Genomic DNA, 17,980 nt, shown 5'->3' on the forward strand with positions numbered 1-17,980 from the left:
GTTTGATGGTCCATCGAAATCTGAAAGGCACGGTTTCTTTATAGTCTGCCAGTCCATTAAAATCTGAACATTGCTGTCGCATTATAGTTTGCAGTTGCATGAAAATCTCAAAGGCGCTGTCACTGTATAATATGCCGGTCCATCAAAATCTGAAAGGCCTGTTGCTGTATAGTTTGCCGAACCATCAAAATCTGAAAGTCACTGTCTCATTATACTTTGCATTTCCATCAAAATCTGAAAGGCAGTGTTGCTGTATAGTTTGAAGTTGCATCAAAATTTGAAAAGTACTGTCGCTGTATAGTTTGTAGGTGAATCAAAATCTGAATGGCGCTGTTGCTTTATAATTGCCGGTCCAACAAAATCTGAAAGGTGCTGTTGCTGTATAGTTTGCAGTTGAATCAAAATCTGAAAGGCGCTGACGCAATACAGTTTGCAGTTCCTGGATAATCCAGCAAGATCTTAAAGGACCAGTGTTAGAACTTTTTGCACTTCCATCGTCATATTGTAAAGTATTTTATTGAACCTGTCTTAGTACTACATGCATCAAGCAGTGATACCTTACAGTACCAGTCTTAGTATTATTTAAAGCAGTCTTTTAACTGCATCCATGTATTTCTTGATTGCAGTGTCTGTGCTCACATACCCTTTTTATTCCTAAAGGGCAGTGCCAGTATTACGGTAATTGAATCTTTATCCTCATATGGTCACCACAGAGCTAGGGAGAGGATGCTACTGCAGATAAGGTCAGTCAGGGATAAGTAATAATTGCCTTTTTCAGGGCAGTCTGAAGAACTGCATGTGTATACTTATATACTGCTATGATACAGGGCCAGTGAATAATTTCATATTTTTTTATTACTGAAATATACTTCAATTACATTCCAATCAAAATGTACAAAGCCTCAAATTTTTACTTTCTTCACTGCATTTTCACTGTAAAGTCAGTTAAAAACTGCAACCTGGGTTTGTACATCTTTCTTGTCTGATTGTCCTTCAACCCACCAGCAACCCACCCTGTGAGGCATGTGTGGACTTATTGCCTGAAGAGCTTTTTCAAGCAGGCAAAAGATGGGGATGGTAGCACTGACGATGGCTTTTTTTTAGCACTGACCATATTGGTGGCGTATTGAAAGTAGTGCAGCACAAATGTCCCTCATGGAGGCCCAGTGGTTGTGAAGTGCTTTTGGTCACTACTTTGACTCAATCGGGCTTTCTAGACCTCAACTATTGCCTGCTGCTGCTCACACACCCATTAATAATAATAATTATTATTTATATAGCGCCTACAGATTACGCAGTGCTGCACAAAGCTTACCCATTTACAACATATGCAAATAAGTTGGTAAATCGCATATGAAGAACCAAAGTTCCACTGCAGTGCAGATGGGTAGCAACAGGGTGTGAATGCTGAAAATGCACCCATACACCAAGCACCTTATGCAGCAGTTCCAGCTGGTCTGTGTTGTTGGTCAGGATCCTTTCCAACGCCTCACTGGGCCCCTAAGCAGTGAACTCATGTGGTGGCATTAAAAACGCAGAACCTTAAGATAGCAATATTAATATACAGCCCCCTAGGCTCCATTAATATACAGCCCCCCAGGCTCCATTAATATTCAGCCCCCCAGGCTCCATTAAAATACAGCCCCCAGGATCCATTAATATACAGCCCCCCAGGCTCCATAAATATACAGCCCCCCAGGCTCCATTAAGTAATATACATCCCCCTGGCGCCATTAATTAATATACACCCCCCCCCCCCCCCAGCCGGGCTCCATTAATTAATATACACCCCCTGAGCCAGAATACAGTAATTAATATACCCTCCAGGCTTCATTAAGTAATATACACCACCCCCCAGGCTCCATTAGTTAATATACACCCCCCACCCCCTGTCTCCATTAATTAATATACCCCCCAGACAGGTTCCATTAATAAATATAGTCCCCAGCCACGTTCCATTAATTAATATAGTCCCCTGCCAGGTTCCATTAATTAATTAAATACACATTATTAGTGGCCAGAAAAAAAAATAAAAACCATTAACTTACCTCAAGTGTTGCACACATCTTCTGCATCTTCCGAGTGAGAGCAGCGCCTACTGTGCAGCAGCAGGGACACTGGCGGTGTGAAGTCATCACGTCGGCCAGCGTCCTGCACAGTAAAAGACACTCTGCGGCAGAAATACATCGGCCAGGCCGATGCAGTTATGTTATGTGAAGGTCCTCTTGCGGTGCTGCCCCCTGTCAGCTGCGTCATCACTGTGAGTGTGGCGCTTCTCTCAACTACATCAGCGACAAGTATGCCGTTGAGTTTTCTTATGTTGCCAGCGTGTGCCGTGGGGACAGGTGCTGGCGCCGGCGATGGGGCATGGGAACATAACCTGTATTGGGAACAGAACTTTTTGTAAATGTCACATCAGGGAGATCCTTTAGGCCGGCATTTGTATGCTCATCCCTGGGCATGGCAAGCATTAGCAGGCCACGTAGTTGCTATGGGTTGCCTGAGGCAACTTTGCACCTTTCTGATGGATACCTAGGGATTTGGGACCAATGCCTCTTCCTCCGAATCATTGCCTTTGAGCTCTGGGAAATCGTCATCATCCCTCATCACCTCTATATTGCAGAATGCCAGCGTCTTGGTTTCATCATCATCATGGTAGATGTTCTGGAATGGTCCGCTGTCCACAACCTCATCTTCCAACACAAGTTGTTGGATATCTGGGACCTCCATGTCTGCAACCGGGGCAGGTGGATGATCCATGTAATCCTAGCTAGGAGATTTATCATAGTGACTGCTCCATGGCCTGTGGCGGAGTCGTCCTTGCTGTTTTGAATGAGGGGTGAGGTGGAGGACTTTGCACAAAAGAGATGCAGTGTGTTGAAGACAGTCCGATGGAACGTGAGGCTCTATTTTCAATGTAACTGACCAATGCCTTAATTTCGTCTGGGAATACATGCAGTACACGACACTGCCTTGTAAAGAACAGTTATTTAAAATTTCTAGCTGCTGTCATCCTAGCTTCCTCCTCTCCCAAGAACAATGCTGTTCGGGTCCACTCATCACTACCCATACTGTATTATAGATCAATGACATTAACAGTATTTTATTTATGTTTTAGTAATGATTTTAAAAAAAAATTATGTTATAATTTTAAGTACTTTCCCATAGCCCATTATGGGCAGGGCAACTGTCCTCTTCTTCCCATAATTTTTCATTTTGGGGTGTTAAAATTCGGGTCCCTTTTGACTTCAATCGGGTTCATGTTTGGATCAAAATTCTTGCCGACACGGGGGTCCTGAACCCAATTTTTCCCAGTATTCAGACTTATCACTGGAGATGGGTAAAGGCTTGCTGAGGTTTTAGATCACATAGAATCTACATATTATTATAGTAGAGATAGAATTGGGAAGGTCTGCCATAAGTGAAGTTTACAAGTCACAGAATAAGAGAGACGTTGTTTTTCATGTACACACACTGGACTACTGAAAGTTTGTTGAAGTTAAGGACGCTAAGGCACCTCCATGATCTATGACATTCGTCTTTACATCCTTTACCTGTGTCTGAGTTCACACAGTGGGGCTCATTTACTAAGGGTCCGAACGCCACACTTTCGTCAGGTTTCCCGAATATTTCCGATTTGCGTCGAATTGCCACGGGATTTTGGTGTACGCGATCACATTGTGTTGGATCGGCGCCGGCTTTCACGCGACAGAAATCAAGCGAATCTGTCAGACAACCCGACGGATTTGGAAAAACCTCGGAATTTTAAAAAAGAATTTGTGTCGCAAGATCAGCACTTACATGCACCGGGACGAAGAAGGTGAACTCCGGCGGACCTCGGCGCAGCAGTGACACCTGCTGGACATCGGGCGCATGGAGCTTAGTGAATCCCAGCAGACCCAAATCAGCGTCGGACAACGTGCCGCGGGATTGCAACTGGACCGGTTAAGTAAATGTGCCCCAGTGTCTAAACATAAGGGGGGGGACATACTGTGACAAAAGACCTATAACTTTTCTACAATACTCTCACTGTTCTAGTGCCCCTCTGATCTTAGTTTGCTTAGCTGAATAGTGATAGTGATGTGCTCATCTACACATGTAATTGCAGCATCCAATTAATAGCATTTGGCAGGGTCAGACCTGTATGCATGTTATTGCCAAGGGAAACATAAAGCAGGGTTCAGTGGCACTGAATTAATCAGGTAAATAATTGGGCTTTTTTTTTTTCCCGGAGAAATTTTTTTAATTGTATTTTTACATATTAGCTGATACATATTTGCAGTTAAAGTAAAGAGTAAGATAAACATTGTGAACAAAGCAAAATGCACCATACAAATTGGATCTGTTATTTATGGCACAATAGCTTTTGTGCTTTATTTTACACAGCACTATAATAGGTCTTTCTTAATTGTGCCAAAAGAAACATCTTTTCACAAAATGTTGTACACATTAGTCTCCTCCAGAAGAAATACTTCTCATAGGTGTGGCATCTGAACGTAACAAGATGAACATGTAGAGAACAATGATGCATAGTACTTTGTCTAGAATCTGGACCTTCCCACTCAAAATTAAGAAATAGATTGGATGTATTTTTTATAATTAATAAGATTAGTTTTTTTGCATGTAGATAACACTGTAAAAATTATTTCCAGCCACTGAGACTGCCCCCTACTCCACTTACTGTGCCCCCATCTTTCAAGTTCCCGTTGGATAGATGTATGTCACTACCTCTGTCTCAGAGCACCCCGTCTGGACTTGATCAGGTTGGATGGATGAAAAGGAAGTTAATGAGCACAGGTAAGTCCAGCATGTGAAGGTTGTGCATGGAGGTGGGGTTGGGGATTGGCACGCAAATATAGATTTGGCTAGAAATGCAACATATCACTATCCACAAGGTAATGGCGCTGCATGACCATCACTATATTCCTATGAAAGTGTAAGGGACAGTCTGATAACTTGTGCATGTAACAGCCATCACATCACTAGTGATCTACAACTTATTACCTATCCTCTTCTATTAGTAGGAAACCCATTTTAAAGATCACAGGAGTAGGTTTTTATTTAATGTGTACATGTTTTCCATAGGAGAGGAAGACCTGGGTTCAAAGACTCTAGAAGTTCGAAGAGACAGCAGAAAAGGGAGAAGATGGAAACCTATAAATCCTCAGTCCCATCAACTTCCGGTACATCAGGTATGAGGCCTTATGTATCACCTTATACATGTATTATCGTGGTCTGTTACACCTAACACATACGAATAAATATACTAGCTACTTATTATGGTGTAATAAGTGAGCCAAACCTGTATGACACCGTTGGGTAGTTTTTGTAAGCAAAAAAGAAAGGGAAGCTGTTACACTGAACATGGTGTCTGATCCACAGGCAACATGTTATAGAACAGGGAGAGCTGAGCAGAATAACAATAACATGCTACCTCTAGATAGGACACTGTAAAAGCTACTCATCTCCTCTTGCTCTGTAACAGGCTGCCTGCAGATAGGACACTGTGATATCTGCTCAGCTTCTCCTGCTCTACATCATCCAGCCTGCAGATAGGACTGTGTATGTGCAATATAATAGATTCTCTTTAAACTAGATAGTGCCAGTCCCCCCTCCCCCTTACATATGGACTTTTGACATACATTGTCCAAATATACATGATATACAATGTGATCATATAATATTGTGTACCAATAGTGTAATATTACAGCAAAATAGCTTCCCCAATAATGCCCAAACCATCTCACCACCTCACAGAGACACAGATGATGTGGTATGCTTTGAATCATGAGCTGTAGCTTGCCTTCACTATACGTTTTTCTTTCCATCATTTTGGTAGATATTGACCTCAATTGCATCTGTCTGAAGAATTGTCTTTCAGGACAGTGCCAGCCTTTTATAGTTGCTTTTTATCATGAAGTATTCCTGCACAAGTGCTTTGGAGGTAGGGGGAAGGGGAGACAGTGTAACAGTCTGTAGAGCCAGATCACAGAAGGGGGGGGGGGGGTAGCCCCTCAGACTCATTAACATTTACAGGTTGATTTTAGAAGGAAGGAGGCCATGATATCTCTATATATTTATCCCGTCTAAAGATCCTCTAGACTACTCCAGTAGCACATATTTTTGATCTCATCAGGTGGGAAGGTTAGTAGAGTAGCCCCATAACCCACCTTTCTTGCATTTAATGTGGATACCCTCAAATAAAACCTGATGGCAGGACTTTAAATTGATGTCAATTTTATAACTATAACTTGTTGTTCAGTTAATAGGTAAAAAAATAAATACATTTTTTGTCAGTGTCCAAGTATTTATGGACCTAACTGTAGATATTATGGACCTAATACTTTTAGTACAGAAGGATAAATGTAAGTTTGTTTCTATACACTTGGCAAAGCAGTCACTGTATCGCAAAAGTATTGCACTGTGAAAAAAATCTTAGAAGTCATACATATCAAGCAGGTTTGAGGAATATGAGCCTGGGTCTCTTGGGAGAGAAACGATTTTTCTTGGGTCCTCCAGGGTAATATAGTAGAATATCAAGTGTCTGGAATTTCATGGCTTAAGGATTGAAAAATGATATGTACCAAGATGGAGTTGTTGGAATGGAATGAAACTTTCTATCTGTGAATGTAATGATGATATATGTAAGTGATCACAATATTACAGCAAGGTTAATTGGAGCAAACCGTAGGACTGAAAGAGGGGTCTAGTATCCTTTGGGCAAACTATTGATTGGATACAAGATGAGATATTGTTGGACACAGAGACATATAGTTTATGAAAAGTTTCTTGGAGGAAAATTTGCATACAGACGGAACTGTAGATTTAGTGCACCTATGGTTTGTTTAAGTTGGTGCCTAATAGGGTCCCATAAATGCTTGAATGGTGATAGATCTAGCCACCAGGTAGGTCAAGGCAGCATTGGAATCTGATAGAGAAATTCCAGGGACATGTGTGTTGGTGAGCATTATTCAGCCGAAAGATGCCAATTGGTCACCCTGCCAAAACAAGTGGTCATGGGATGTCTTATATGCATCGCTATACAACAATGGCTTCCCAAAATATCACACCAAGAATTGGCCAGTGTGTCATTCCACCAAAATGGCAGGATTGCAGCAATCATTATAAAGTCTCCATAATCAAACCTGACAATCACTGGAATCATTGCTAACACTCATCTTCCTTGTAGCCCAATTTTCTCATTCAGAAACACCACTGAAAACAAATGCCTCAACAAGGAAAGTTGGTACTTTGCTTGTTGTGTGACATTACAAGGAATCTTAAAGTGTTAAAATTACTGCCCGGGTTCCCACTAGCGATGGCGTAGAAGTGCTGAACCTTTGTAAAGCTTGGGTGAGGAGAAGCTATTTTTAAGTGTGATTAGCATGACACATCCTAAGGGGGCAAACCGTTGTGATAACTACATCAAACAGTATGTCAGCTGCATACAAATAGATCAGGTGCACTGTAGTGTGGGAGTCAGACAACAAATTAACTCTAGTGCATGGGCTGGCAATACAGCATCACAGCATGGCGAGTCGGGCGTTAGAAACGAAAATCAAATTATTTCAGCATTTTCTTTTCACAGCACTATAAGTGAAAGTGGGAAATAAAATCCTTTGAAGATAACTATGCTTTGAAGATAGTAGAGGGTTAGCCATGTCTTCTAAACACTGCTGCAATGACTCAGAGCTCAAGTCCTAGTTCTGACTTTCAGTTAATTGGGCAACACAGAAAGAAGATCAATTAAAAAATTCATTTTACTGGAATATTTTGTAGTGTAAATCTGGGGCATTTATTCTTGCATGTGGATTTCGATAAATATCCCGTTTATACTTGATCTAGTCCTGGGTGATCTAAATCTGTTGCACCCGCTATCTCTTGAGAGTTCAGTTCAGCAATTGTAAAATCTTTTTGATGAAGACCTTAGCAGAGGGAATCAATGCAATCGTTAGAAGCCCCCCCCCCCCCCCCCGATGCTACAAGGAGCGTAGGTCTTGGATTGGTAAGTAGTTAAGTAGTGTTACTCATCACCATTAATTAGCATTGTGTGCGGTCTCCTGGCTGCCACGGTCTGGGGTCTAATAACGTACATGCACTTACCATACAGTTTGTGTTCTGCTTGCTACGTCTGTGTTTCCGAGAGGTGTACGGACCCCAGTGGAATTATTACACTGACATGTAGGGTGTAGGCGTTAATGACCTGATTACAGCAAGGAGAGAATTCTGTGTCATTGAAGATTTATGACTCTCATTGGTTCTAATCATGTCCCTCTTTCTTAGAAAGAAACCAAACCATGTGAACGCAGCAGGAGATCCTTGTCAGGAATCACCATAGTCCTGAGCTACATAAAGGTTGCTGTGATCCATCCATTATAGAGAAGGGTGGGAAGAAATATGTCTTGGCATGGATGAGAATCTTACATAGCACCGTGTAGTGTATATTCTGCCCAAAACTGGGTAATTCTGCTAATTAGAGCCTCCATCATCTATTGCATGACTATTTTCGGGAACCATTGATTAGATAAGATAGATATTAGATCTGATTAAAATGATAAGGGGTATGGAGGGTCTCAGTTATGAGGAAAGATTAAATCAACTAGATTTATTAAGTCTGGAAAAGAGATGACTACGAGGGGACATGATTTATTTATATAAATATATGAATGGTCCATACAAAAAATATGGTGGTAAGTTGTTTCAGATTATATCAAATCAAAAGACGAGGGGGCACTTTCTCCTTCTGGAGAAAAGATTTAATCGCCAGTGGAGGAGACAGGGCTTTTTTACTATGTGAACTGTCAATCTGTGGAATAGCCTGCCTCAGGCGCTGGTCACAGCAGGGACAGCAGAGAGCTTCAAGAAGGGTCTAGATGCCTTTTTACACATAGAAAACATTGATGGTTATGTTATATAGAATTGTTTCCCCTAAATCCCTTCCTCATCCAGTCCCTTCCCTTCCTTGGTTGAACTTGATGGACAAGTGTCTTTTTTAAACCGTATAAATGATTGACTGGTGGCATGGTGGATATAAAGGAACATCGCCTGTAGCCAAGTAATCAGAGTTTGACAAAGAGGAACATAGTAATGGTACTAGCAGAGCCTGTGGATTAAACTGCACGGATAGCCATATTTGTAAAAAAAATCACTGTCACCATATTTTACCCCATTAAACAACCAACCCTCTTAATGTAGGGTGTGAAATATTTTTTCTACAGTTCCCTCTTTTATGTGAAATCTCACCTATTTAGCTTTAAAAAAAATCTCCCCCAAAGCCATATGCAAATGAATAGAAATCTCCGATAATGCTAGCAGACATTGCCGCGCTGTACACTAGAAACGCTGGAGACATCAGCACTGCCTCTTCCCCAGACCGCCCCACTCACTCCATAGGCCAGCGGTGACTGCCACGCGTCATGCAGCAGTTACCGCCCCTAATCCCGCCCCTCATGAATACGCCTGACCGCTTTGAGAGCGGTCCGGCGTTTCTAGAGTAGAGCGCGGCAGTGTTTGAGATAAGTCACAGCAGGAAGATCTTAGGGTAAATATGGAAATAGTGATCCACAGAATAACTATGAACATGTTAACACCTCATGTACACTTGCTGAACTTCAATATTTTTGACAGCTGTATTCTTTAAATCCCATTTAAAAGGAACCTGTCACCATATTTTTACAAATACAGCTACCGTGTTTCCCCGATAGTAAGACACCCCCGATAGTAAGACGTAGTGGGTGTTTTAGGGGGTCGGTTAATGTAAGACGTACCCCGAAAGTAAGACATAGTTAGAGCGGTTTTCCGACGGATGCGGACAGAGCCGGGAGCTGCAGCTTCTTCATGTCACTGCTGTAGCTCCCATCCCAATAGAAGATTATGTGACCTGTGCTCAGCTACTCCGTACAGGCTCCGGTCACATGACCTGAGGCAGAGGAGACAGTGCTGCACATTGTGCACTCTGCAGCAGCTTCCTGCTCTGTGCTGCCTCTGTGTTACTGGAGCAGCTCCTCCCCTTCCTGTGTAGCTGATAAACTCTGCTACATCAGTCGGAACAGGAGGGGAAGGGGCAGGGGAGCACATGTCTGCTTGGACCAGCCTCTTCTCAGCCCTGCAGTCAGTGCCCATCAGGAACACTGAAAAGTATGTATGTTTATGTGTAATGTGTATATAGGTGTGATGCCTGTTCTATATGTGAACATTGTGTATGCCCCTACTCTGTATAACCCACCCACACTGTATATTTCCCCTACTCTGTATAACCCACCCACACTGTATAATGCTCCTACTCTGTATAACCCACCCACACTGTATAATGCCCCCTTGCACTGTATAACCACTCCCTGCACTGTATAACGCCCCTACTCACACTGTATAATGCCCCTACTCTATATAACCCACCCACACTGTATAATGCCCCTATTTTGTATAACCACCCCCCACACGGTATAATTCTTGGCACTTGCTTTTATAAAACTGTTTTGTGGTGAATACCATACTGTTCAGGTTGTTAATAATTGTTAATTTTATGGTTCAAACAAAAATCAACATTTTTTTTCCAATATAAGACATACCCCGAAAGTAAGACATAGTGGGACTTTTAAGGGTAAAAAGAATGTAAGACACTGTCTTACTTTCGGGAAACACGGTAGTGACAGGTTCCCATAGATCCTTATTAACTAACTGACACTGTTATTTTACCTAAAAATTGTTTCCCTTACAATCAACTTTATCTTATATTACCTGGCATCAGGGGGGGAGGTGTATCCCGCTTGGCCAGACCCCTACATCTACTCTTCACTATTTCCCATGCATCTTCTCAGAATGTCATGTGACCAGAATTATGTTATCTAAAGGTCCTATTACAAAGTTGCAAAGTCAACCCCATGTATATATCTGAGCACACAAAATGACAGCAACCCCCATGAAAGCAGGGGGAGGCATATAAGTACATGGAGGCTGCTGTGATTTCATGTGATTAGATACATACAAATGTAACACGACTATACATGACATCACCCTGGTCACATGACAGTGTCTATTGATGTAACAGAGCTCTCACTCAATGTTCCACATAGCAGCATTTCCTAGCAGTGAGACCTATCAATCATGGACAGGGAGGCAGGGCAATGCAAGCAAAATTTACTGTGCAGGGCTCAGTTAGTGTCATTGGACTCCCATCAGGTGAGTTACATAGTGATTTTTTTTAACATTGCAGCCATGGAAAGGAACTAAGAGCAATGCCCTTAGGGTTAAGGCTAATGATTTTTAACCATAGATTTTAATTGAATAGTTTATTTTGGGTGTGTTAATTTAAATGGCAGGTTCTCTTTAAGGGTCTTAATGATATTTTTGGAAATCTTATGGAAATATTATATATGTGGATTGAAGGCTTCTTTGGCCCTTTAAGTAATTATTTGACCATATAAACCATTCGAATGGGACAACTTTCAAAAGTATTATATAAGTACTTATATATACCGTATATACTCGAGTATGAGCCGACCTGAGTATAAGCCGAGGTACCCAATTTAAACACAAAAACTGGGAAAACATATTAACTCGAGTATAAGCCGAGGGTGGGAAATGCATTGGTCACAGTCTCCCAGTATATAGCCAGCCAGCCCCCTGTAGTATATAGCCTGTCAGCCCCCTGTAGTATTTAGCCTGGCAGCCCCTGTAGTATACAGCCTTCCAGCCCCCTGTTATATATAGCCTGCCAGCCCCCTGTAATATATAGCCTGCCAGTCCCTGTAGTATATAGCCAGCCAGCCCCAGTAGTATACCGGCTGCCAGTCCCTGTAGTAAAAAAAAATAAAAATAAAACTGTACTCACCTTTCCGATGTCCCCCGTAGGTCCTTTTCTTCTTCCAATGCTGCCTCGGTTCCTACAGTTCTCTTTGGCTTCTTCCGTTCCTCTTCAGAAATCTGACCATGGTCACACAGGTGCACGTATCATTATACAGTATCAGAGAGAGTAATCAGAGCTGTGGGTTGTAACAAGCCGTGCACCTGTGTGATGGTGGTTAAATTTCTATCCACTGAAAGTAAATATAGAAGCTTTCTATAGAATGATAGCAAGCAGAGATTTAGAAAACTGTGATGAATCGATACACAAAGTATAATGGAGAATTGTATACATTTTTATAATACAAACAATAACATTAATTTGCTGAAATGGGAAAACCCCTTGAATCTGTCGGATTTCTCTGTTAAGGGAAACATACATTCAAATGTTTCACTTTTGCAACATCTTTACCTTAGGATGTAAGGAAGGTAATCGTATTGTCATAGTATTTTAGTCTCTCTTTAACTCAAAGACAGACATAATTATACCGTGATTATTCTCAAGTGTTTATCTACTAAATGGAAGAATTTTCAAAATGATCCCATAGAAGCTTTCTTGCTTTTTTTTAAAGGTGAACAGGTTTAAATTATATGATAGAAATTTCATATCTTAAAAAGAAAATTGATTTGTTTGAGAGATTTAGTCTCTTTCTTTTCCCACCGAGTAAATTCAAGGACGCACTATATTATTGGAATATTGTATAATCTTTTTTTTAATTTTTTTTTTAAATAGGATTCAAGGCGCTTAGCTGTATTCTTGAATAGATTTAGAATTGATTGAACTGAGAATGTTTTGTTTTGCATATCTTATCAGTTTTCTTGTTTGTGTTTCACTATCTTTTAAAATAAAGTATTTCATATTGTAGAGAAAGAAAGGCAGAAAACACAATACAGCCCTATCCGAATTCATGGAGTGTATTGATATAATTCCATCTCATTGTACAGGGGTCAGCTTACTGCAGGAGGGACATGGCTCAATTGCCTTCCATTGTTATAACCTTTTTTTGATTTTTTTGTCACATTTATATCTTCTTTTTTTGCCAAACATCCCAAAAAGAAATATACATCCCAAAAACACTAAAATACAGATTGCTGTGGATTTCTCCAGTTTATAACATCTGCACATTAAAAATGATGTTCTGTCGTTGTAAGTTTAGTAATATTCTCTGTACAGTTTTGTACATATGGGATTCAAACTGATTCTCGTGGAAACTAATGGCCCCCTGGCAGTCTAAACCTGCACATAGGCAGGTTAGAGATGAGGCCAACCTGAGCTGACATTCACTCTTCACATTGGCACATAGTTTCACAGTGAGAGAGGTATGTCTCCTAAATGTTGGACTTGCATCCATCAGATTATGGATGGATACAAAAAACGTACATATTAATTACGATTACAATTGTAGTAGAGATACAGATTAGAAGACAAATAACAAATAGCCCACTTTCATGGTTTCATGGTAGCCCACGTTACATTGGTTCCTTCCACTGGTGAATCTAGGACCTCCAGAGGCCTTTGCAGTTAAGCAGCACAACTTGTTTGGAGAAATATAAAAGGAGGAAAAGACACAGAGGGCCACAAAAACACACAAAAAAGCTATTGAATGAAAAATTGTCAGTAGTTTAAAATTGTCAGTAGTTTTTTTTGTACCAGAAAAAAAGTTATTTTGGTGAGCAACAGTATATTCTACTTTTCAAGTTGAGGGAACTAGAACCAAATGTTATCAGTTTATTTTTAGAAATATAGGGAAGAATAATAAAAATGAGGTTTTATCAGATTTAACTGCTAGCTAAAATATACTATACCATATGACTGTGTTCACCTAACAGTGTTCCTATAGAAACTACATAAAAACCTACAGTGCTTTCCAGCAAACAAGATAAGATGATGTAGAAAACCACTACCTGATCTTTAGGGTGCTTGCACCTGTATACTTAATAAAAATTTGCATGAAATTCCCTTCCCAGTTATGCAATACTCATGTTAAATATACTTTTATCATTAAAGCCAAGTGAATATTCCTGAAATACTGAATTCATTTTTCTATTAAAAACACCACTAGGGATAGTGGTGCTTAGGAATCCCTACATCCTCTAGGTGTCTGGTTAGATTATCTCTACGGCAAATATTGTCTACAGGATCCTGTGATGTGTAGAGACCTTTGCAGTGAACTCACGTGGCGGCTTGAAAAATTTAGAAATTAAACAGTCTTCTGTTCCCTAAAATATTCCCTAGTTTATCATACAAAACAGCCCCCTCATGGGGACTATATCAGCCCCCTCACACTTCTACTGCTCTTTAAAATGCTGCTTGCAAATAATACACTATGGGGCTCATTTACTAAGGGCCCCGCGGACCGCACTTTTGTCGCACATCCCGACGATTTTCCATTTGGCGCCGATGGGACAGGGATTTAAAAGGGGTTTTTGGTGCACGCAATTGGATTTTGGCGTAATCGTGCCAGCTTTCATGCGACACAAAACGGGGGGCGGTCCGCCAGGCGATCCGACAGATTTGGACAAACCGCTGGATTTAACTTAAAAATTGTGTCGCAATCCAAGCACTTACATGCACCAGGGAGAAGGGGAACTCCCGGGAACCTGAACGGGGAAGCGACACATGCAGGATATCGGGCGCACAATCTTCATGAATTGTGACAGAGTTCATCCTCGTCAGACAGTCCGGATCGGGGATCGCGCAGAAACCGGGTAAGTAAATGTACCCCTAAGTTTGATCTGTTCAGCTCCTCCTGCTTTATAACATGTTGCCTGCAGATAGGACACTTGGTACAATCTGTCTAGCTCCTCCTGCTCTATAACATGCTTCATGCAGATAGTACAATCTGCTCAGCTCCTCCTACACTGTAACATGATGCCTGCAGATAGGACACTATGTACATTCTGATCAACTCCTCCTGCTCTATCACATGCTGCCTGCAGATAGGACACTATGTACAATTAGTTCAGCTATTCCTACACTATAATAAGATGCCTGCAGATAGAAACTAAGTGCATTCTGCTCAGCTCCTACTGCTCTATAACATGTTGCTTGCAATTATGTACAATTTGCTCAGTTCTCCCTGCTCTAGAACATGATTCCTGCAGATAGGACACTACAACACAATCTGCTCAGGCCCTCCTTCTCTATTACATGATGTCTGCAGTAGGGCATTTTTTTGCTTTAATAATGTGATTGCACATGAACCTTTTCCATAGGACAGGCTAATATTTTCTGATATATAGAGGATATTCACAAGTGAAACAAAATGTTCTTTTTAATATTTGCGTCTCTATATCTTGAGCTGATGGAATGTCATAGGGGTAAAAAAAAGGTCCTATCTATATTTCACAGAGAGATAAAAATAGCATCACACAGCTAAATTGCTTAATCTATAGGCTTGTTGCTGCCTGCATTTCATTATAGAGCAGGCACAAGTTCAGATCAAGTCATTTGCACCAGCACATAGAGGACTTCAGCTGATAAAATGAATAAGAATTTTCAAGAGGCATATCTGAGCCCCCAGAGATGTGCAGATGTCTGTGGATCATATCTTCTATGGTCTGTACTTTAAGACAGTAATCCCCAACCTTTCTGTATGTGGGGACTGGCTGCACCCAAAATTTTTTTACCGGGGACCAAGCCGAGTAACCCTCTTACCATGGTCCCTGGAAAATAAAATTGTGTGCCCCGCAAACAGTCCCTATCTAAATCCAACCCATATGATGCCCCTTTTCCTGCAGCCCTTGGTCTAAAATGCCCCCTTTCCGCCAGCTGGCCTTTTTTCTGTAGCTTCCTTCTAATGTCTTGATAAGATGATGGCTACAGAAAGAGGAACATTATTATATCCCTTTTTCTATAGCAAGCCCCACATACCTATAATGTCCCCTTTTCTTTGGGATTTTTACTGTGAGTAAAAAATATACATATCACATACTGTATATGAAAGTATAAGTTGACTTAAGTGTAAACCAAGGTACCGAACTTTACCACAAAAAAACTGGAAAAAATGTACCTTGAGTATAGGCCTAGGGTGGGAAACTCTGCTGCTACTCTTCAAAAAAAATGTCCCAGCAGCGGCCTCCGCTCACTAATAACATGTTCCAGCAGTGGCCTTTCTTCACTGATAACATGTCCAGTAGCGGCCTCCTCTCACTGACAATGTGTCCCAGCAGGGGCCTCGACTCACTAATAACATGTCCACCAACAGCCTTCCCTCACTAATAACATGTTCAGCAGGGGCCTCGACTCACTAATAACATGTTCCAGCAGCGGCCTGCCTTCACTAATAACATGTCCAGCAGCGGCCTCCTCTCACTAATAACATTTCCCAGGAGTGACCTCCCCTCACTAATAACATGTCCAGCAGTGGCCTTCCCTCACTAATAACCTGTCCAGCAGGGGCCTCGACTCACTAATAACATGTCCAGCAATGGCCTTCCCTCACTAATAACATGTCCGCAGCAGTCTCCCCTTGAGATCAGGGGAAAACACCAAGATGTCATCAAGGTAGACCATGACACACGTATACAGCAGATCTCTGAAGATGTAATTCACAAATACATAGTCCAAAGGGCATTATAAACTACTTGAAGTGCCGGTCACGAGTATTAAATGCTGTCTTCCACTCACCCCCGCTTGCGGATCCGGATGAGATGTAGACACCCTGAAGATCCAGCTTGGAGAACACCATCAAAAAGTTCAGTAATCAATGGCAGGGGGTAGCTATTTTTAACTGTGACCTTGTTCAGCCTGCAATAGTCTATGCAGGGACACAAGGAGGCATCCTTCTTGGTTACAAAAAAGAACCTTGCCCAGCCGGAGAGGAGGACTTGCGTATGAAACCTCTTTGCAGGTTCTTTTTGATGTACTCGGACATGGCAGCCATTTGACGAACAGATAGAGGATAGACACAGCCTCTAGGAGGAGAGGCACCTGGAAGTAGTTCCACAGGGCAATCATAGGGACGATGCGGTTGCAAAAAACATCGGTAAAGTCCCAGTAGCATGCTGGCAGAGCCTCCAGAGACTTGGAAGACACAGAAGAAGTCAGGACAGGTAGAGGTGTCACCATGCAGCTTGAGTGGCATTCTGGTCCCCAACGCAGGACCTCCCCAGTCTTCCAGTTGAGGACTGAGAAGAGAGAAGAGATGAGGTGAAGCATGGTAAAACATAGAAGAACAGTCTTTCCTTGTGAAGAGCTCCAACTTGAAAACTGGCTTAGTGCGGTACTGGACCGGATCGGAGAAAAGCTGACCACTGTCTAGAGGATTCTCAAGAGCAACCACCAGATTATGATGCCGGGAGACTAGAGCAGCATCTACAAAGTTCCCCGCAGAACCTGAGTCCAAGAAGGCTGAGCCCAGGAGCGCGGGTACTGATACTGAGGAGCATAGGAACTGTCAGCCGTGGAGAAGCTGTATTCACCCTAGGGACACTTCTCCCAGGAGCCCTAGGTGCTGGCGTTTCCCGGAAGAGTCTGAGCCTAGGTTGAGCCACCGGTAGACAAGCCGGTGTGAATGGAGTAGTCACAAAAACTGTTGCAGGAGTAGTCACTGGAGCCTGGTGTTGGCGCTGAGAGGCAAGCAGCTGTTGTGGCAGTTGTGACTTGACTAAGCATTTCACTTGAGAATCAATCTGCTGGGACTGCTGGATGACAACGGTGGTAAGATCAGCCATTCTTAAAAGCGGCACCTTGGCGGGGTCCATGGCCGGATCTTACTGTCAGGGCTCGGGTTCAGTGGAGCCTCTGAACCACCGCGGGAGGTGGTACTAGCCGACACCTGGGACCAGAGCCCACCGCAATGCTAGGTTGGTCTTGCTGCGCGGGGTGCCACCAGGTCGTTCCACAAGTGCGATTAGCCCGCGGTGGCAGCCAAGGTCAAGGTACCTATATAGAAGACAGACCCGGAGTCAAGCACATGCAGGTAGTCAGGGCTGGTGGCAGAGATGCAAGGTCACAGGTCAGATCCAGGGTCACAACAGAAGATAAACGCAGGAAAGGAACACAGGAGCAAGGGAATCACAAACAAAGCTTTCTCTTAGGCTTTCTCTAAGGCAGATCCGGTGGGGAATTATGGGAACCTCCGGCCTTTATGGAAAACCCGGAAGTGCCAGCGCCAATCAGCGGTGCCCTGGCCCT

General features: G+C 42.3%; 1 protein-coding gene across 1 annotated transcript in view; it reads left to right on the forward strand.

Annotated features, from left to right (window-relative positions):
- ARHGEF9 (Cdc42 guanine nucleotide exchange factor 9) overlaps positions 1-17,980 on the forward strand; it is a 277,721-nt gene that overhangs the window by 60,708 nt on the left and 199,033 nt on the right. Inside the window, exons 4-5 of the mRNA XM_072123413.1 lie at positions 4,653-4,797; positions 5,086-5,192. Coding sequence (XP_071979514.1) covers positions 4,653-4,797; positions 5,086-5,192 — 252 coding nt within the window. The remainder of the gene's footprint in view (positions 1-4,652; positions 4,798-5,085; positions 5,193-17,980) is intronic.

This window comes from Engystomops pustulosus, chromosome 9, assembly GCF_040894005.1.
Source record: "Engystomops pustulosus chromosome 9, aEngPut4.maternal, whole genome shotgun sequence".
NCBI lineage: Eukaryota > Metazoa > Chordata > Amphibia > Anura > Leptodactylidae > Engystomops > Engystomops pustulosus.